The following is a 23,508-nucleotide window of genomic DNA, read 5'->3' on the forward strand; positions in this document are numbered from 1 at the left end:
ACGTTCAAGTAAGAAATACAGTATTATTAACTATAGTCGCCACTTTTGCAGCTGATTTTAATGTACAGACAGGGCTAACAACTACTGGGGTAGATGAATGAGATATACAGCCATGACTATTACTGCTCAAACTGTAGCCAGTTTTTGACATGGTTTTTCTTCTGTCCTTCTGAGGTCGAGAGGGTGAAGTGAATTGACCAAATTCAACGCAAGAATCAGTGGCTAAGGGGCGCCTGGGTGGCTCAGTCGTTAAGCATCTGCCTTCAGCTCAGGGTGTGATCCCAGAGTCCTGGGATCTAGCGCCACATTGGGCTCCTCCGCTGGGAGCCTCCTTCTTCCTCTCCCACTCCCCCTGCCTGTGTTCCCTCTCTCACTGGCTGTCTCTCTCTCTGTCAAATAAATAAATAAAATCCTTAAAAAAAAAAAAAAAAGAATCAGTGGCTAAGCAGAAACTCTATCTTGATCTTCTGATTCCCAGACAAGTCTTCTTTCCACTGCACCAGGCCTCTACAATATAAACTTAGCATGCTGCATATTATCACATTATATACATATTTTCTTATAGTAGCCACTTGTGATTAGTCACATGATTCTATGTATACTTATTGACCTACTTTCTTGAATGCTCATCAAAGGCAGTTGTTGAGGATGGACAGGCTACAGTCCTGATGGTCTGGCTGTTTAAGATCCCCTGTGCCATGTCATGCAATAAGTAGGTAGTAGTGTTATTGTCATAATTGTCATTACAAACTGATGAAACCAAAGTACAAACAAAGAAGGGGTACAAAGCACAGCAGGAAATACTCCATGATTCTGAACTCATTGCAATATCCAAATGCTGTCTTGTACCAAGAAGAATCTGTGGGAATGCAAGTGAGCAGTATTTACAGCATCTGTGTAAGGGGATAGCAGACCCGATAGCAGGTTCAGAATGACTAGAGAAAAGCTATGTTCAGTTTGTTCCCTTACCTCATAGATGAAGCCAAAATCATACAGTGGGCTGGGATGCAGAGCCACAAGTAGAAACTGGATAGCTTGATCATCACGGGAATGCTTTACCAACTCTACTGTGATGTAGGATGGGGTGTTCCTTATAGCATTCCTTATAAAGGGAGGGAGGAAGAGAGAGATCATTTATATTCATTGTAATTAACCCATCAAAGTTGTCTCATCCTAATATCTGAATTCTGTTTCAGGCAGTCTGAAAAAAGAACCCAGACTCTTGAACTATCATGCAAAACTACTTCCCTAATAGTATTTAATAACATTAATAAGTAATCTATATATTAATTTTGATCTGTCAATCTTGTATAATTATATCATAATATTAATTTGATATGAGGTACAACCATTGGCCTATCAGGGCTGGAAATACAATCCTTCCAAGATAGTATTTGACCCTGGAACAACACAGCTTTGAACTGTGTGGATCCACTTATATACACATTTTTTATCATACAGTATTGTAAATATATTTTCTCTCCTTATGATTTTCTTTTTTTTTTCTTTTTCTTTTTTTTTTTTTAAGATTTTTTTTTTATTTGACAGAGATAGAGACAGCCAGTGAGAGAGGGAACACAAGCAGGGGGAGTGGGAGAGAAAGAAGCAGGCTCCCAGCAGAAGAGCCTGATGTGGGGCTCGATCCCAGAACGCCGGGATCACGCCCTGAGCCGAAGGCAGGTGCTTAACCGCTATGCCACCCAGGCGCCCCTCTCCTTATGATTTTCTTAGTAACATTTTTTCTCTAGCTTACTTTATTGTAAAAATACAGTATATAATACATATAGCATACAAAATATATGTTAATCAACTGTTTATATTATTGGTAAGGTTTTCAGTCAACAGAGGGCTATTAGTAAAGTCAGGTTATACTCAGATTTCTTACTGTGTTAGGGTCAGTGCCCCTAACCCTGCATGTTCAAAGGCCAATTGTATTTAGATCATTGAGACTGTAGGATAGGATGAGTGAACAGAGTTTTTGGTAAGTTTCCTCCCCTTTTCCCAGAGGGATGGGGAGAATTATTCTATACAAAGTGCCTTGGGCTCTTTGAAGGAGAGCTGCCCTAACAATATAAATTTACAATTTGGCATGAATAGGAACAGGAATTCTACTAGATTAGTAACTAATACAATTCTGAATATTGAGAGTAAAATCCTGTACTCTAGGGGCGCCTGGGTGGTTCAGTCAGTTAAGCGTCTGCATTCAGTTCAGGTCATGATCCCAAGGTCCTGGAATCAAGCCCCACAACAGGCTTCCTACTCAGCAGTAAGTCTGCTTCTCCCCCTTGTTCCCATTTGTGCTATCTCTGTCTCTCTCTCTCAAATAAATAAAATCTTTAAATATAATAATTAATCAATTAATTAAATTTAATAAAATCCTGTACTCTAGTTCTTCCTATGTCAGTTTTGGATATTATAAATACAACCCAATTAAAAAATATTTCATTACAGCAATCTAGCAATCTTGCTTGCCATATACCTAGTGGTGTGCAGAGCTTTTCTCTCCCTGAAAACAAAGATCTCATAACCAGTAATCACCAATGTTAACAGGCCCTTGCTGTAATATTTAATTTATAGGGAAAAAAAGAAAGAAAGAAAATCCAAACTGCAGCCTTAGGCTGGCAGTCTGTGGCTCAGCCTCTCTGCATTTTAACCAGCCTAAAGTATTAAATATTTAGGCTCAAGGGATCTGTGATAGTTTAGACCCAGCTGTAATATTGGTTTAACAGTCAGAAAAAATAACTTTCCACCTCAGAAGCAAAATTAAAGTAACAATCATTAAACAGTATAATTGAGTGTTGTAACTTTGAACCATGATTCAAATAGAGGTGTACATTTTCCCATTGTTTCAAATTGTCAATAATTAAAGTCATCATTTAATGTAGTTTATGTAGCAACCATTAAATTACCCAAGAATGGGAATGCCTAATAAACTGTATAAATGTATTTTATTGATGCACAGTTTTTTACATGACTCTATGTGTACATATAAATATACCTCATTAATCCAGACACCACTAATTTATAGAGTGGACTAATACAGACACTGAGTATTTTTGAAACAGTTCAGACACAGAATCTCTGTTTGGATTAATGATGCAGCATTTAAATGAGTTGAGTGCTGAAAGGGAAAGAGGAAAAAGCTCCTTGTCTTAAAGATTCTTTTAGGTTAGATTTTTATAAGTGGATTACTATTTTGAAATTAAAGTGTTAATTGCAGGGTACATTGAAAGTTACTGAATGAAAAGTATTTGGGAGGCAGAATAGCATTGCTGTTTGAATGAACCTACAAGGATTAAATCCTAGCTCTGCCACTCACATAGCTGGGTAGGCTATATTTAATGAAATACCGCTTTAATGAACAAAAGGGGGAAAGTACTTGCAGTTCAGACTGCTCAAAAATATTGATCACATGATTACCATGTACATAGTCTTATCTAGGCTCTAACTCAAGTAGACAATGATTCATTAAATAATAGAACCCAAAAGTATCCCTGATACTCAGGTACTGATTCCACAAATAATCTCCATCACTTGTTCAAAGCTATCCTAAAACAAGACTGCCTGTGGGATAGAAAGCTAGGACTTGGGGCCTAAAAAGTCTTGAAGAACCATGCAATTTTGACAAGTCATTGAACATCTCTGAGCTCCACTGTCCTTCATAGTAAAATGGAGATAATACCAACTCTTATGTTTGTTGGAAGAATTCAATTAAACAAAATAATGCTTTGATAAATGGTAACTATTAATAGGAAGGTAATGATATCAGCATAATTTTTAAAACAAACATTTGATCTAACTAAGAGAAAATGTTTTAATAGTAATCATTTGGACATAACTAGGGTCTTGAAATTCAGATAATCAACTTTTTTTTTTTTTTAAGGTGAAAGCAGCAGGATCTGTTGATCTATTCCAGGGTTATTTAGTGGTTGCTAAATAAGCTACGTTATTCGTAGTCTTTGCAGGTCCAAATTCAAAAAGTAAATAATTTGCTCCAAACCACATAACTAGGTAACACCCCAAGGGTATTAGTCAGGGTTCTCCAGAGAAACAGAACCAATAGGCAATACATACATGCATACATTTGTTATAAAGTATTGATTTAAGTGATAATGGATCCTGCGAAGTCTCACAATCTGCCCTCTGCATGCTGGAGACCCAGGAAGGGTGGTGGTCTAGTTCAAAAGCCTGAGAGCCCAAGAGTCAATGGTAGAGATTCCAGTACAAGTCGGAAGGCCTGAGAACCAGGAGTGTCAAAAGCAAAAGTAGATTAATGTCCCAGCTCAGGCAATCAGGCAGAGAGTGAATTTAACTTTCCTCTGCCTTTTTGTTCTATTCAGGCCCTCACCAGATTGGATGATGCTCCCCCACACTGGGGACTGTAATCTTCTTTACTCAGTCTACTGATTCAAATGCTAATCTCTTCCAGTAATACCCTCACACACACCTAAAAATCACGTTTCTCCAACTATCTGGTCATCCCTTGGCTCAGTCAAGTTGACACATAAAACTAGCCATCACACCAAATGTCTTGATTCCCAAGAAACAAAAATTTTATAAGGAATCCCCTGTTCCTCCTCCTTTTTGTTCCCTTTATTTATTCCAATAGCAGAATTATATTTTCAAATGAACTCTTATTTGCAATCACAGAAAAAGTCGGAAGGGATCTTTTGCTTCCATAAACCCTTTGAGACCTTGTGCCCTGGAGACATCTTTCTGAGGAACCCTCAGGCTCTGTGTAATACAGATTGAAAACCGTTCTGTTCCACATTAATGTAGTTTCTACAGTCTATTTGAGAAAAGTAATTAAAGAATTGAATATTCTTATTCACATTTGAAAGCAATGAATCTATTTGGACATTATACTAAATTTAGCAAGGCTTCTTTTATTATTAATTATTGAACGAATATCAGATACATGTATTAAACTTACTAAAAGGCTTGCTCTTCATGGAGCTTATATGATAAAATATGACAAAATGTGATAAAAATCTAATTTAGAAGTGAATACATTTTTTTCTTGTGACTTTCCAGCACCTTAATACCTTTTATGTCATATTTTATTTCTCCTGAAAAAATGCTGATTAGAAAATCATAAAATGAGAATGTATGTATACAATTATATATATCTTGCTCTTATATATGGGTAAAGAGCAAGCAAGAAAGAAAATGACTACCTAGTATAGTTAGGCTAGTACTAAGTCTTTTACATTTAATTTGTCACTTGATTCTCATGTAACTTGAATACGCTTAGGCCTCAATCATGCACAGATAAGAATGGGGCCATATTAGTATTAATATTCAATCTTGTTTGTTCTGTTTTTCACCCACTCAGCACAGAATTCTCAGTCCCGTTGATGTTGAGCATTATTTTTTTGTGGTTACTTGCCAGCCTTCTATCTTATTTGCTGAAATGTGTATTCAAACACTTTGCCAATTGTTTAATTGGTTGTTTTCCTAATATTGAGTTTTGGGAGTTCTTTATATAATCTGAATACAAGCCTTTTAGCAGATTTGCAAATATTTTCTCTATATATCTGTGGCTTTTCTTTTTTGCTTTTTTAAAAAGATTTTATTTATTTATTTGACAGAGAGAGAGAGGGTACAAGCAGGGGGAGTGGCAGGGAGAGGGAGAAGCAGGCTTCTCCTGGCAGAGAGCCCGACATGGGGCTCAATCCCAGGACCCTGGGATCATGACCCAAGCCGAAGGCAGACGCTTAACTGACTGAGCCACCCAGGAGCCCCATATCTCTGGCTTTTCCTTTTGCTCTCTTAACAGTGTCTTTGCAAAAGCCAAAGTCTTTAATTTTGATGAAATCTAATTTATCATTATTTTGGTGTATTATCTAAGAAATCCATACCTAACCCTCATTATGGATCATAATTTCATGCTTCTCTGCATGCATTGTAATTTTTATTGGATGCAAGATACTGTGATTTTTACCTTGTTGAGTGCTGAATATTTTTGTAGATATTTTTGGCTTTTGTTCTAGGATGCAGTAAAGTTATTTGCAAGCAGTTTGACCCTTTCAAATACAGCTTTTAAGATTTTTTAGGAAGGACTGGAGGAATGTTTGGTCTAAGGCTAGTTATTCCCAAAACTGAAGGAAGGCCTTTGTGTACTCTAGCCAATGCCATACTAATTATGAGGTTTTCCAGTCTGGCAGGTAGAAACTGGTACTATTCCTGGCCCTGTGTATGTGCAGGCACTATTACCGCAAATCCTTTCAGGAGGTTATTTTCTGGGCCTCAAGTAGTTTGCCCACTTGAATACACTGATCAGGACTCTCCTAATTCCCATGGGGGCACCTTCTGCAGCTCTGCAGAGTTCTTTCTCTGTACAGACCTCTCCTGTACAATATTCTGCCCAGCAAACTCTAATAACCTATTCCTGGACTCTCAGCACTGTCTCCTCAACCCAGGGAGTTCACTGGGTTCTGCCTGGGTTCACCTCCCTGCACTGCAACCTGGACACATTCTCAAGGCCCTAAGATGGGGGTAGTCATGTGACTCACCTTGCTCATTTGCTCTCTCTCAGGGGTTACTGTGCTTTATTACTTAATCTTCAAAGCCTTGAAAATCATTGTCTCATTGTCTCAATATATTTTGTACATTTTTTGTTGTTGTTGTTGTTGTTTCATGCCAGAGAGTGAACCTAGTCTCTGTTATTATATCTTGGTCAAAAGTATAATTTCCTCCTGATTTTTAATGGGAAGTATGGTTACTTTAAATATGTCGGAGTAAGAAGATTGCTAACTATAAACACAAACCTCAATAAAGTGCCAATTTGGACAATCCAAGGACAGCATGAAGACACAGGGAGTAGGGAAGAAAAGCAGGAGACAGTACATTATGATGGTTCTGAATCAACAGAACACAAAGGTCTTTCCTTTTAAGCCACTGCATTCCACAGCACTAGCAGCATCACGGCACAGGTTACATAAGGCTGACCTACCTTAAAATGCATGAATCAACCTTTATTTAGAATTAATTTTTGATCCTTTGACCTTTTATGAATTCTTAGCATCAAAATGTCAAAAGGCTTTGAAAGTTTAATCAAAATGATGTCATTCCTTCTCACAGTCAAATCTGCACTGTGCCTTTTGATAGTGACTATGAATATTACAGCTAACTATTTTAACTCTCAATAACTCTCTAATATTTCTTATAAAGGAGAAAGTGAGGAGACTACAAAGTGATTTACACATTGATTAAATTACTACAACATCAAATCTAAATAAACATTGACCTGCAACACCTAAACCATCAATCAAATGATTTTGGAATTGATGGAAATCTGTCCAATTTTTTGCCCTTTCTTTTCTCCTTATACTTTTTGCTTCTACTCAGTTTTGTTCTAAACTTTGCCCTGCAAAGCTTGAGCAAGCAAAAGAACCCGAGGAAGGAGCATCTGCTGTTCACTATTAAGAGTTGCGCCAGGCAGGTAACACGGCCATACGGTCTCAGTGAACTGGGGCAATGAAGTCCATCAAGAATTAAGATGACTCAAAGTAATCTGTGTTCTAGTTGCCTACTGCAGTGACATCAGTTGGTGACCTAAGCACTTGAAGAAAGTAAAGTAATTACCATATGCTGTAGAAATTAGCAAACCCAGAGAACGTCAGAACCCAGAGGTCTTACTCAGACTTTGCAAGCTGAACAACCATAGCCAAGTTTTACATGAGTTATACCAAAGGCAAAAATTGGAGTTATTAGTGGCATATCAAGTATCTGGCACTGTAGTCATACCTTGAGACATATATCTCAATCAGTCCTCACACCAATTATGGAAGAGTTGTAATATTGTCCACATTTCACAGATGAGAAAACTGAGGCACTAATTAACTAATAAACTGAGGCACTGTTTGAATCCAGGCCTAATTCAAAAGACTTCTTCCTTATTTTTTATTTATTCATTTTTGAATACATAATGGATGCACATGGTACAGAATTTAAAAGAGTAAACAAAGTCATAAAATAAAAAGTAAGTTTCTTTCTTATCTATTCCCCAGATGCACAGTTCCCCTTCCAAGTGACAATTAATTTGTGACTAATTAATTTGTGTATACTTCTATAGATGTTTTACCAACTATGATAGTATACATCTCCATTTTCCCTCTCAGTTGTGTTAGTAGTTGCCTTCTGTATTTTAATGGTCTGTTGTTAGGTTCATAGTAGTTTAGAATTATTATATCTTCTTAGAGAATGGTCTCATGTTATCATTACATAATGCTCCTACGTATCATTAATGATCTTCCTTGTTCTGAAATCAGCTTTGTATGATATTAATGTAGCTCTTCCAGCTTTCTTTTGATGAGTGCCAGCTTGCTTTACCTTCCTCCATCTCTTTACTTTAACTTATCTGAGTCTCCATGTTTAAAATAGATTTCTTGCTCTGCCACTTCAATTTTATGATCGGTCCAAGAAAGGCATTCATTTTCATCTGTCCAACTTTTTAAAGTCATGAACAATAACTTCCAAGCAGCCCAATTATTTTTAAACATAATTTCTTCTCAGAGACAATGAACATGCATTTTAATACAGAGAAAGTCTTACCTTTCTCTTGACTAAAGCAGTAGAATGTGCATTGAATTTACTTGAGTTATATACATTACTTTAAAATATGATTAAAAAAAGAATTAATAGGATTCAGCTGTATATATCATTTAAGGTTGGATTTACATTTGTCACAAGACTGTTCTTACTAACTATATGTTTAGTATTAATTGAGAAAGTATTAAAATTCAAGGAATCTAAGTTAAATAAGATCTGTATCCTTTTTTTTTAAAGAAAAAATATGCAATTAATTTGAAAATTGCTGCAAATAGTCTTAGAGTGATCTTAACTGTTCCTTGGCCATAATTTTCTTTGGATCTGCATCCTGCTATTGGTCCAGTACCTTAAAAAATGCAATTCCATAATTTATTAAAGAGAAACCATCTGTACATTTTATACAAATGTTTATTAATCTAATCAGTCTTGATTGTTACCCTTGGACACCATCATGAGGGCTCATATTAGTGATTATTGGTAGGGACAAAATAAATCTAAACAACTGAGGTAACAATAAACCATTTTCTAGGAGTCTTTCCATATTAAGTGATAACTCAGATTTCTTAGAGTACATAGAGTTACTAACCATGGAAAGACAAGATCTCTGAAATCTACAGAACTGACCTAGTTCATGAGAGTTTTGTACAATTATCAAGTTTCAGTCATGAATGTAGATTTGTGATACCTTTTGCTTAAGACATGGTTGGAAAATATATCATTCCTGACAAGCTATGACAATCTTTTTCCATTAAGAGCACTTTTTTAGTAAGCTTTTTTTTTAATTGACTATAGCATATTATTTCAGTTATATATTGCTGATTAACCATCCTAAAACTTAATGACTTAAACCACAATTGTTTATTTTTTCTTAAGATCCTATAAGTTGACTGGTTCTTCTACTGGTCTGGCTGAAATTACCTATGAGGCTGCATTCAGCTGGTGAGGAACCTGAGGATGGGCTCAGCTGTGACAGGTAGGATTGCTGAGCTAAATTTTCCATGAGTTTCCACCTGGGCTCCATCAGTAAGGCACTGTAAGAGGGCAAGCTTCAGTGGATAAGCTCTCAAAGTGGATAAGCCTCTGCTAGCATCATGTTTGCTGATATTCCATTGGCCATACAGCCAATCTCAAAGCCAACTGGGAGGGAAATATATTTATAAGTGTCTGGATGCTGGAAGGTTTTGTTCATTGGGGAACATTATTGTAAACACCCCTCCCAGTCCTTTTTTTTTTTTTTTAAGATTTTATTTATTTATTCGACAGAGAGAGAGACAGCCAGCGAGAGAGGGAACACAAGCAGGGGGAGTGGGAGAGGAAGAAGCAGGCTCATAGCGGAAGAGCCTGACGTGGGGCTGGATCCCAGAACTCCAGGATCACGCCCTGAGCTGAAGGCAGACGCTTAACCGCTGTGCCACCCAGGCGCCCCCTCCCAGTCCTTTTTTTGGTTCCATATATTCACATCTCTCCCACATGCAAGATGTACTCACTCCCTTACGAGAACCCCCAAAATCTCATCCAATCACTGTATTAAGTTCAGAGTCCAGAATCTAGTCATTTGCATGAGGTCCTGAGGCAAATGAGACTTCACTGGTGAAATTTCTCAAGTGCATGTCTTTGGGAGCAGCTCCTCTTAAACAATGGATTCATGAACTAAATAGTTATTATTTTTGCACATACATCCAACATACATTGGTGAGATAGGGAAAGGATAACTTCAACCAGTTACTTGGATTCCAAAAAGAGAGGAACAGAGGCACATAGCAGTCACTGGTCCATAACAATTAAGCAGTCCTGCCCAGGACATGTCATCTGGCCCACAACTCTAAGTACCGGGTATGTTCTGGGGCACCTGGATGGCTCATTCATTAAGCATGAAAACTCTTGATTTCAGCTAGGGTCATGATCTCAGGGTCCTGAGATTGAGCCCTGCCTCAGGCTCCGTGCTCAGCGGGGAGTCTGCTTGAAGATTGTCTCCCTCTCCCCTCCCCCCATTCTCTTTCTTTCTCAAATAAATAAATAAATCCCTTTTTTTTTTAAAGAACAGTTTATATTCTTTAACAGAAACCAGTTCTGTTTATCAGTCATTCCCTAATCCTTTATTATCCTCAACTCCATCTTTAATTTTTAGCTAACTTAATATAACATGAATTTGCCTGAATTTGGTAGTGCTTCCTTTGGAGAATTCACTGTTGTTATATGTGTAGATATTCCTTCTGCTTCATCCTCTCCCTTCCCCCTTCTGAAATTTAAATCATGCAAATGTTAGATTTTCTCACCAAGTCTCACACATCTCTTGCATTTTCATTTCTTTTTTAGGACTTGTGATTTCCACATGAACCAGGTTAACAATAACAGAGCCGGAGCAAGCACACTCAAGTGAATTGGGAATGGCTCGCATGTCCTTCGCTTGTTTCAAGTGAGTTTGTTGTCTCCTCAGACTATTTGGTCTTGGGATAAAAGGCTGGATTTACTGTTGGGTAGTAGCTAACAATATTCTGTGGCTGGAGATAGAGAGATTAGGCCAATATCAAAACAGAAGGCCCTTTACTGAAAAGCAGGATGGAAAAAAGGAAGGGGGCAGAGTGTACAGGGCTAAGGTATAGTGCACAGAACCTGGGTTAAGAAAAATATTAGTATTTATCCTATCTTCAATCCATCACCCTTAGTCTAGACAATTTTTTCCAGACATTCTAGTTCAGCATAGTATCTTTTCATTCAGATTTCATCACCACCCAATAGGAGAAGAAAGAATAGATAAATAAAGAAATAATGCACATGTGGCACATATTCTCTCTCACCCATTTTATCAGCCTTCAATAATTAAGGGCAGGAAAACTTTCATAGGATTTTCCAAATCACAAATGTGTTAAAACACACACCCCAAGAATGTGCTGGATTTGCTGCACAGTCTCTTGCCCCCGTGATGTATAATTTAAATAAGGACTTTAGTCGGTAAGGGAGTGGAGTGAGTGAGCTATAAGGCAGCTATTGATACTTCCCACATAGCCACTCTCTGCTTATTAAAAGATGATGAGGTGAACTAGTATCTTATAGGAGCCAGATTTGGCAGGAAAGTAAATTGATTCTCTCCTTCACTTGGATGGAAACAAAGGAGTTCTCTTGCATTCATCCAAGAAATAAAACTTTCTTAACACAAAGAGGATATTCAAATTCAAAGCTTTAAAACAAATAAAATAGATAAATGGGTATTGAACAAACAAAACAACCCTTGAAATCTGGCATATACAAAAAGGCACAGCACTTAGGCCCAAAAATCTATCCCAGGTACGTCACTTACTAGTTTTCTGACCTTGGCAAAATACGTAATCCTTTAAGCCTCAAATTGTACAATCTTAAAAGAGAATGGGAGATGCATGCAAACTCTACCTCCATCACTATTTTGTTAGGAGGATAAAATGAGATAATGCACATGAAAGCACTTTGTAAAGCCTTGAGCACTGTGCTGATGTAAGACATTATTTTTGTACTGATACCTATTATGAGAAAAGTAAAAGATTAATTCAAGACTATGCTGCATGGTTATGAAAAACTCTGTACTTTACAATATTCAGTTATTTTTAAGGATCCCTATTGCCATAGGCATGAACATTTAATCAGTCACCGAAAGAAAACAACATCCCCAAAGAGCTTTGTCTAAGAAAAGCTGATAAAACACAGTCATGCCATGTTTCCATCTTAATCTTCCTTCAACATCCTCCCACCTTTCCTGGCTGCATACTTTGCTAGTTAGAGTTTTAGGCCATTGAGTGTGTGGCACACACACACACACACACACATATATGAAAGGCAATGGTGCAACAGAAATAGATGCCATTATCATGGTTGGTAAAAATCTAGCTTCAGGGGCAGTATCTTCAGTCAAATGTGCAGCTAACCTGGTAAAGCTTGGTTAGCTCTGTTATGGAAAAGGCATGCTGAATCGGCATGTACGTAAAAAACATTCTCTCCCTTAGGATGTTATAACTTCTGCTGATACACCTCACTGATTTTATCATTCAGATAGAATCTTTAAAACAGGAGAACATAGGAAATCATTGGTAGAAAGATAGATAACATGGAGTTATCATAAAAGAAACTTAACTTTGTAGCTATTTCACATTATTGCTAATGTAGGCATGAAACAGAGACACAGATTTTCCTGCTTACTTAGCAATGTCCTATTTTTCTTAGCTATTCTTAAAGACTGAATAAGGACACCTTTTTACATCATCCTTCCAGATTCTAAAAAGCAGGCAAAAGTAATGTGATAGTGATAATGTAAAAATAGCTACCATTTATTGAGTGTCTACTCTGGATGAGGCAGTTCATACACATTGTCTTATTACATTTTTAGTCTTTGGGATCATTACAGGTAGATACCATAATTTTCATTTACAGACAAGGAAACTAAGTCTCAGAAAGGTTAAATATTTGGTCACATAACACAACTAGTAAGTGGCAAAGTGGCAAAAAGATTTTATGGAATGACTTTCCCCATTTGCTAATAAAATCTGTTAATTAGGTTGTAGGGCGTTTGGGAAATGGGAATGCTGCTTTCTTTAATTTTCTTGATAAATGATGAATAACCAGAGAATTTGTTGTTATAACCACTGGCACTGAATATCTTCTTATGTGAACTTCTCTGTCATTTTATGTAATGGATACAGCTAGTTTAAAACCTTTTTAAAATAAAGATGGGTTGAAGAGAGTCAAGAAGGGAAGGAAGAAAAGGGAAAAAAGAAATCTGAACAAAACTGATTCTCCTTTACTATTCTAGAGCATTAAGTCATTGTTTTGTATGTGTACAAAATCTTCCTCTTCCCTTGTCCCTGCTTCTTTGCTTGAATGAACCACTAGCTGATTGGAGCACTTTCTTATAGCTTAAAGCCTTTGGGTACCAGTAGTTTTCTCATCTGCTCAAAATGTGCAAGGAAAAGAAAAGACCCTAGAAACCAAGGAGTCATCAACATGCATAATAACTATATTTATAATACTGAAAATCTGGACAAAAGTTTTGACAAAGAAATGTAATGCTACTTCTGTGTCAGGAAACCTTAGTTTGAGTACAATATTGGAAATTTGGTACATTTCAATGGTTTATGGGCATTAATATATTGGTAGTTTATAGGGTACCATGAAATGTGTCCCTCTCCTCAAAAACTATAATTCTAAGATCACTCTCAACAGAAAAGAGAAATACACAAAATCACCTTAACAATACTAGCTCCTGGTATACCAGCATTGGCTGTTGCATATTAAAAGATTTTTCTCTACATAAAGGAAGAATATGTCAGAAAAGAACTAATCAGCCATGGAAGCAAAATTAGGAAGGAAAAGTTTAGCATCATATATTTAAGAAGTCTCTGGGTAATGGGTATCCTTGAATAGATAATCTGATCTACTGGATTCTCAATTGTTGAGATGATGTTCATACAGTTAAGGATCGTGGGCTTCAGAGTCAGATAAACCTCCATAATGCAAATATTTATTTAGCATCTACTGTGTTCCCAATACTTCTAGACACTTATGATGTGTCATGAACAAAACACACAAAGATCCCTGCCCAATGTCACAGACAGGGCAATAAGCATTATACATAATAAATAAGTAAATCATAGAGTATGTTAGAAACCAAGTAAGAGCTACGAAAAAGAAAACATAAGATATAAGGAATTGAGAGGGCTCTAGAGGGAGGAAAAGGTATGATATTAATTTGCATGGTCAGGGAGTCCTTCTTGAGAAGTGATATTTGAGCAATGAACTGAAGGGGATATCTGGGGGAACCATGTCAGACAGAAGGAACAGCTAGAGCAATGGCCTAAAGACAGAAACACTCCTGGCACATCTGAAGAACTTTAAGGGGACCAGGATGGCAGGAGTTAAATGAACACAAGGGAAAGAGAGTTACGGTCAAAAGGAGATCACTATAGGCCACTGTAAGGACAGCTAGAGCAAGTGTGAGATCACGGTGCCAGGGTCTGGGGTGGTAGCAATGAAGGTGGTAAGAAGTCCTACTTTGGAGGGATTCCTGGGTGGCTCCGTTGGTTAAGTGTCTGCCCTCAGCTCAGGTCATGATCCTAGGATCCAGGGATCAAGCCCCACACCAGGCTCCCTGTTCAGCAGGGAGTCTGCTTCTCCCTCTGTTCCCCTCTCCCCTGCCCCTTGCTTATGCTTGCTCTCTCTCTCTCTCAAATAAATACATAAATAAAATCTTTAAAAGAAAAGAAGTCATACTTTGGATATATTTTGAAGGTGGAACAAATAAGTCTTCTTGGAAGATTGGGTGTGGAGTGTGAGATAGCTGTCAAGAAGCACTCCAAGGCTTTTGGCCTGAACAACTGAATTCAAACCCCACCTCCATGCCCTACTACTCATGTCTCCTTTGGCAATTTACTTCACTTCTCAGTATCATCCTCTATAAAATGGGGCTCAAATGGTATCTACTAAGCAGGATGGTTATGAGGCCATTAAGTAAGAAACTGTTTGCAAAGCATCTCATACATGGGAGACATCAAACAACTGGCCATTATAAGCCACTTCCCTTTAAATTTTTATTTTTATTTTTTAATTCCAGTTAGTTAACATACAGTGTTAGTTGTACAATATAGTATAGATGTACAATATAATGTAGGTGTACAATATAGTGATTCAACAATTCCATATATTACTCAGTCCTCATCAAGGTAAGTGTACTCTTAATCCCCTTCACCTATTTCTCCCGCCACCTCCAAAGACCTCCCTCTTATAACCATCTATTTTCTATAGTTAGGTGTCTGTTTTTTGGTTTGTCTCTTTTTATCCCCCCTTCATTCATTTGTTTTGTTTCTTAAATTCCACATATGATTGAAATCATATGGTATTTGCCTTTCTTTGACTGGCTTATTTCACCTAGCATTACACTCTCTAGATTCATCCATGTTGAATCTATTATCCATTTGTCTGTTGATGAATACAGGTTGCTTCCGTAATTTGGCTGTTGGAAATCATACTGTAGTAAACATATGGGTGCATATATCCTTTCAAATTAATGTTTTTGTATTCTTTGGATAAATACACAATAGTATGATTACTGGACTGAAGAGTAGTTCTATTTTTAATTTTTTGGGGAACTCTCCATTATGTATTCCACAGTGGCTGCACCAGTTTGCATTCCCACCAACAGTGTATAAGGGTTCCTATTTTTCCACATCCTTCCCAATACTTGTTTCTTGTGTTCTAGCCATTCTGACAGGTGCAAAGTGATATCTCATTGTGGTTTTAATTTGCATTTCCCTGATGATGAGTGATGTTGAACATGTGTCTATTGGCCACCTGTATGTCTTCTTTGGAGAAATATCTTTTCATGTCTTCTACCTATTTTTATTGGATTATTTGTTTTTTGGGTGTTGAGTTGTATAAGTTCTTTATTTATCTTGGATACTAACCCTTTATCAAATACGTCATCTACAAATATCTTCTCCCATTCAGTAGGTTGTTGTTCAATTTTGTTGGTTGTTTTCTTAGTTGTGCAGAAGCTTTTTATTTTGATGTAGTCCCTATAATTTATTTTTGCTTTTGTTTCCCTTGCTTCAGGAGACTTATCTAGAAAGATGTTACAGCCAATGACAGGGAAGTTACTGCCTGTGCTCTCTTCTAGGACTTTTATGGTTTCAGGTCTCATATTTAGGTCCTTAATCCATTTTGAGTTTGTTTTTGTCTGTGGTGTAAGAAAGTGGTCTAGTTGTCTTCTTTTACATGTAACTGTCCAGTTTTCCCAACACCATTTGTTGAAGAGACTGTTTTTTTCACATTGCATATTCTTGCCTCATTTGTCAAAGATTAACTAAACCACTTCCCTTTAAGATTCCCTCTCAAGCCAACTTCAAAATAGGATTTACTGTGCTATCATTTTTACTTCCAGAAGAAGACTACCCCAGCCACCCCTCCACCAAGAATCTAGTAATCTAGCCTACTGTCCCAGCCAAAAACTCCCAAGAATCTAGTAATCTAGCCAACAACTGTGTTGTTATTCCAGTTTCATGCTTGAGTCTTTCTGAGCCTTCCTCCTGTGAGTACAACCCTGAGAGATCTGTCAATTCTTAGTGGTTTACACTTGTACTGTAGAGTATCTCCCCAAAGTCTGCCACTTCTGAAGCCCGTTGAGTGGGCAATTAGTCACTTCTGGGCATATCCTGATTTTACCAAGTGTTTTTCTTTAATCAAATTACACAAACATTTAAAATTAGGACCCATCTAAACATCTTGGAGAGTTTGGCAACTGCACTGCTTTAATTCCAGTAAACTGGATTTAGAGACATTGATTGTGCTCTATAGTGTGAAAATTTGAGAAAGTCTGATTTTTTTCAAGGACATTTAACATATCAAAAAAAGAACATTTTGGATTATGATTGTATTAAAATCCTAAGAAAACCTACTAGTTATTGAACACTTACAATGTAACAGGCACTGTGTTAGACATTTTACATTGTGTAATCTCATTTAGCCCTCAACACAATCCTTCAAAGCACTATTAATTTAGCTGGGCAGGCAAAGAACCTAGGATCGTGGAGGGTTTACACCCCGGTGCCTGCACATGGTTCATAAGCAGTAAAACACTTGTGAAGCCAGGTTTTCCCACTGTCTTAGTGTACTTTTTTGTTGTTGTTCCCATTTGCTTCCTTTCTTTTTTTTTTTTTTTTTTTGGTGAAGAGGAGGTTGTTTCATTTTGTTTTGCTTTGCTTTGACTATGTTTCACCGTCATGAGATGATAGACCTTGTTTACTTTTAACTTTTTGTTTGTTCACTTGTGTTGTTTATTGATCTACTCTTTGCCCTCAACCAGACTTCCAGGCACTGGGAGTGGGAAAGACACTGGAAATAGCAATTCCCAAGATATGCTCTGCAGAGCACTGGACTTACAAGTAACTATCCTAAAAATGGTTCCTTGACCAAATCAAGTCTTATAGTAAAGATAATATCTTCAACCCTGTTTAATCTAGTAGTTTCAAAACTATTTGACCACATAGCCATTTTACTGGAAAATGACTTTAATACTCTGAAACTAATTCTGAGGGACAAATTTTGGGAATAAGGCTGTGGGGATTAGGAACAAAAAAGTCATTTGTCTGCCTTCTCAGAGGGCTCAGGAAAGAGAAGTTGAAGGTTTTCTCATGAAAATAAGGTTATTATAATAGTGAAGAAACAGAAAGAATTTCCATGTTATTTGATTCAAGCTGCTGAAAATCTTTGCAATTCAAGGCAGAAGAGTGAGTAATGATGCTGTGTTTGTCAGGATGACAGATCAAGCATTAAATTTAGAATTTGAATTGAAAAGCTGCTTGTGTAGAATGCAGGACAGCTTCAGGACTGGACCTTGAAATCCTGTCATGCAGACTGGTCCTGCAGCATAGTGACAGGGCTCTGGCTGAGCACTAGGCTTTGCCTCTTCACCTTTCACCCCAGTCCAACCTATACACATTGTCCATAAGAACCATGTTCCATGTTCAGAAATGTAAGAACCAAGAAATAAACAAAACATGAAAGGGTAGCAAGTTTCCCCACATTGTTGCACATCTTCAGGAAGAGTTTGAAATGATTTTTTAGAAAGGCAGCTGCCATTTTACATTACTTCTCACCAATCCTGACTAACAATGGTAGAAATGAGTGTTAGGCTGAGTGTCTCTGCCTGTGATCCCACCTCCAATTCCACCTCAGATCTGAGCCCTTGTTGTGAACACCAGGTGGTCACTGATCACTACAAACCAGCTTTGCTCCTGATAGTCTTCTTTCCCTAGTGTTGGAATTAAATTACTGAATTAATGATTTTATTAATTTAACTTAATGATTAATTTAGTCATTATCTAGGAGGATATTTTGTGCTTCGAAAGGAATACCCACCATCATTTTTATTTAATGTTCAACATATTAAACATATGCCCAATTACCAAAAATATGAAAATTAAATTTTGTCAAACAGTTAAACGTTGATTAAAGTCTTAATTAAAATCTCTTAAATGATGTAAACAATAATTATAAATTTACTATGACTACTTCCTTTGAATATTTTTAAACTCCCAAAACAACAAACTGTGTACAAATCCAATGAGTATAAAATTTACTTTTTTACTTAACAACAGTTTTGTAAGAATTAAGACCTGGGTTTATTTCTTCTCAGTATTTCTCCATTATTTTGTATTTTTCTCATTATCATTTATACACCTTTTTTTATTATTACATTTTTTTAAAACCTAACCTACTTCCCCCTTCCTCCAATTAATATCTCAGATTAGTTGAGGTTCCAGGATTTGGATAACCAACCAATTGATTTTTGGCAGAAGTTGAAGAATCTAATTGCTTCTCCAAAGTGAGTTAGATGTGAACTAGTAGTCATCTGTCTGAGCTTTTTTGTTTGTTTTGCTTTTTATACTTAAACCTGATCTTTAAGGTTACTAAGACTTTTTAACTTCATGCTTTCACCTACATTTTTTTTTGTAACCTGGCATCTTGCCCCTTTTTATGGATTTTAAACTCCTGCATGGTCAACGCAACCCATCTCATTATAATTTATCTCATCATGCTGTATAGACCTGGTCTGTTAGCATTATCAGAAACTGTTATACCATATTATTAGAGGCACTATTGACAATAAGTCTCATTTTCCAAAATATAAGGCATAGAGTTTGCCCTGTTATTGATTCCCATATGTCTTATTGGTTAATCCATTTTCCTAGTACCCCCAATGTTTATTCTTTTCTACTTGGTAATTTCATGACACCCTTCCTTCTGATACCTGCAAAACCCCATTCTACCTGGTTGCTCAGTATACTCGCCAGCAGCAGAATTTGTTGGTCCTGTGCCTACATTTCTCAGGTGTATTTGGCTTACTCACTTCCTACTTACACAGAATAAAAGTGCATATCTAGATAGGCTAGGAAGATGGCAAAGTAAGAGGACCCTAAGCTGACCTGACTTCGTCCCATGGATATAACTAGATAATACTCATATCAGTGTAATAACCCAGAAAATGGCCCTCAAACTGGCAGAACAAACTCCATAACTAAGGGTGGAGAAGAGGTCACACTGAAGAGGGTAGGAAGGGCAGAGACACAGTAGGGAGTGGGAGAAAGCTGCAGGTCTGGAGAAGGGCAAGAAATGCACTATCACACTGGAGAGCCTACATGGGGAAGATGAATCCCCATAAGATTTGGCTTTGAAAATGAGACAAGTCAAATATTGTGAGTTCTTACAACCAGAGGGACATAAAGTCTGAAATTTTAGAAATCTCTAGGCTCAGCTCTGGCAGAGCCCAGAGGGCACTAGGAAGCTGAGTCCTGCCTCTAAAGAGACAGCACAACAGACAGCCCACAGAGATACACTATAGAAGCAGCAGTTTGAAAAACACCTGGGACAAATGGGATGGAGAGCCATTTACTCATCTCAGAGCATGCCCAGAGGGAGATTCTTCCAGGAGCAAAGGAGCTGGCAGATGCCATTTCCCTCCCCCACCCCCAGCATAAACACACAGCCACTTGTGGGAACCAATGCAAAGCCAACATTCACTACCAAACTTGCTTACACCATGCTTCACCCCACCACACACACCCAGCATTGGCAAATGTGGCATTTCCAGTCATGTTTGCCTCAGTCCCTGCACTGTGGATCCCCTCCCCCAGAAGACCTGCATAAACCTTGCCAACACCACAGCTATCCACACACACATTTTGTGGGGTCTTGGTCCTGGTGGCAACAGCAGTGGCAGGCACTGCAGAAGCCCAGACACACTTTGTTAAATTATGTGTCCTGCCTGGTCCTGGTCCTAGAGGCAGTGGCAGCAGCAGGTCTCATTTCACAAGCAGACCAGCGGGTCCCTTGTTAAAACTGTGACCCACCCCAGCTGGGGACGAAACACTGCCCACAACAGGCAAAGAGAATCTCTGCACACAACTGGACTGAAGGAAAAAAGATGCCAGGACAAAACAGCAGGGCACATGCAGCACACATAGGAGACACCCTCTGAAGCATCAGGTTCTGGGGAACAGGGGACACTGCACAGCAGGGTAGTACAAGACCTCTTCTTCATAATGCCATTGCTTTCAAGAGCAGGAGATTTAGCTGACTTTCCTAATACACAGGAATAGATACAAAAAGTTAAGCAAAATGAGGAAACAGAGGAATATGTCCCAAATGAAAGAACAGGATAAAACCACAGCAAGAGACCTAAGCAAAATGGATGTAAGTACTGTGCCTGATACAAGATTTGAAGTAATGATCATAAAGATACTCACTGGACTTGAGAAAAAAATGAAGAACATCAGTGAGATCTTTAAAAAAGAAATAAAAAAGAACCAATCAGAGATGAAGAACATAAAATTCATGACCAGTAAACCAGCCCTACAAGAAACATTAAAGGGGACTCTGAGTAAAAAGACCATAAGCTAGAGTATGAAAGTAGGAAATACAAAAGTAGTAAAAATAACTGTATCTATAAAAATCAGTCAAGGGATTCACAAAATAAAAGGATGTAAAATATGACATCATATACTTAAAATGTGGGGAAGGGAGGAGTAAAGAATGAGTTCAAACTTAAGTGACCATCAATTTAATATAGACTGCTACATGTATAAAATGTTATATACAAACCTAATAATAATCACTAATCGCACTGGTAAAACATTTGCAAAGACTAAAGAGAAAGGAATCCAAGTATATCACAAAGGAAAGTCAACAAACTGTAAAAAGAGCAAAAGAAGAAAGGATCAGAGAAAAAATACAACCACAAGCAACAAAATGGCAATAAATACATATCTTTCAATAATTACTCTGAATATAAAATGTTCCAATCAAAAAATATAGGATGACAGAATGGATAAAAAAGTAATATCTATCTATATACTGCCTTCAAGAGACCCATTTCAGACCTAAAGACACATACAGATTGAAAGTGAGGGGACAGAGAAAAATCTGTCATGCAAATGGTTGCCAAAAGAAAACCAGAGTGGTAATACTTATATTGGACAAAATGTACTTTAAAACAAGACTCTAACAAGAGACAAAGAAGGACATTATATAATAATAAAGGAGACAAAATCCAACAAGAAGATATAATAATTGTAAATATTTATGTGCCCAAATACATAAGGCAACTAATCACAAACATATAAGAAGTAATTGATAGTTAATACAATAATAATAGGGGACTTTAACATCCCACTTACATCAATGGACAGATCATCCAAACAGAAAATCAACAAGGAAACAGTGGCTTTGAGAGATACACTGGACCAGATGGATCTAACAGACACATTCAGAACATTCCATCCTAAAATAGCAGAATACACATTCTGTTCAAGTGTACATAGAACATTCTCCAGAATAGATCACATATTAGGCCACAAAACAAGTCTCAACAAATTCAGAAAGATCAAAGTCATACCATGCATTTTTTTGACCACACACTATGAAACTAGAAATCACCCACAAAAAAAAAATCTTGAAAGACCACAGATACATGGAGGTTAAATAACATGCTACTAAACAATGAATAGGTCAACCAAAAAATCAAAGAGGAAATAAAAAAATACACAGAAACAAATGAAAATGAAAACACAATGGTCCAAAATCTTTGTTATGCAGCAAAAGTGCTTCTAAGAAGGTTGATAGCAATACAGACCTACCTCATGAAGCAAGAAAAGTCTCAAATAAACAACCTAACCTTACACACCTAACGGAGCTAGAAAAAGAAGACCAAATAGAACCCAAACCAGCAGAAGTTTGGAAATAATAAAGATTTGAGCAGAAATAAATGATATAGAAAAAAAAAAAAAAAAGAACATCAATGAAACCAGAAGCTGGTTCTTTGAAAAGATCAATGAAATTGATAAACCCCTACCCAGGCTTTTTTTTAATTTCAATTTTTTATTTACAGTCCAAACTACTCAAAGCAATCTACAGATTTAATGCAATCCTTATCAAAATACCCACAGCATTTTTCATAGAACTAGAGCAAACAATCCTAAAATTTGTATGGAACCATAAAAGACCCTAAATAGCCAAAGAAATCTTGAAGAAGAAAAGCAAAACTGGAACCCTTAAGTTATATTACAGAGCTATAGTAATTGAAACAGTATGGTACTGGCATAAAAATAGATACATAGATAACAGAACAGAATATAAAACACAGAAATAAACCCACATTTACATGGTGAAACGAATATAACACTTATGTGTTATAATAGTGTATGTTCACTATACTGGAATTAAAATTTTAAAAAGCTTTTATTGCAAAGAAGTGCATAGCTATATTTTATAAACATAATTTTAATAGCACACCTATGTACCCATATATAAGTATTCCTTTCCTTATTAAAATCAATAAAAAAAACACACACTGCTATATGTTCCTTTCTTTTCTATTAGAGTTATTGTGCCCTTTATGTCAACTTGTCTTGAATTTTCAAAGATATTTAAAAAAAATACAGATTTCCTCTAATTCTGATCAAGTTGTTACGACTTGACCAAAAGGAGTTTCATTAAGCTGTCCCTTATTCTTTAGCACTACCTGCATCATCCTTGAAAAAGGTTGCTTGCTTTCCAGCAGGAATAAGATGTTCTTTGTTCATTTTGAATTTTGCATTTCTTATGATAGAATCAGCTACTCTCCTAGGAACCCTGGTGTTTCTCTGTGGAAACAAATGTAAGACCAGATCTAAGCACAGGAGTGTGTCCCAGTATACAAATGCACTGCTGCTCCTTTTAACCACTTTTCATATGGTGCTAGAAAAAATATATTTTTAAGACGTAAGTTTACTTTAGTTTTTCCAATAAAACACCATAAATTACTGCTCCTTTACATTTCTTAAAGAATGACTTCAAACCAGATTGACATACTCCATATTCTTAAGCCCCTGAGAAATTATTTTCCATCAGCCTATATACCACTGTAGTAAGAGGGCCTTCCACCTAGGCCAGCCTCACATG

General features: G+C 37.0%; 1 protein-coding gene across 4 annotated transcripts in view; it reads right to left on the reverse strand.

The window, feature by feature from the left end:
- Nucleotides 1–23,508, reverse strand: part of LOC123796136 (uncharacterized) — a 244,053-nt gene that overhangs the window by 113,272 nt on the left and 107,273 nt on the right. For all 4 annotated transcript variants that reach the window (XR_015722250.1, XM_087856964.1, XM_087856963.1 and 1 more), the window contains one exon: nucleotides 970–1,102. Coding sequence is in view for 3 of the 4 variants with exons in the window: in XM_087856964.1 (XP_087713090.1) it covers nucleotides 970–1,102 (133 nt within the window). In the remaining variant the exon portion in view is untranslated. The remainder of the gene's footprint in view (nucleotides 1–969; nucleotides 1,103–23,508) is intronic.

Source organism: Ursus americanus, chromosome 29, assembly GCF_024610735.1.
Source record: "Ursus americanus isolate L20-20 chromosome 29, mUrsAme1.1.p, whole genome shotgun sequence".
Taxonomy (NCBI): Eukaryota; Metazoa; Chordata; class Mammalia; order Carnivora; family Ursidae; genus Ursus; species Ursus americanus.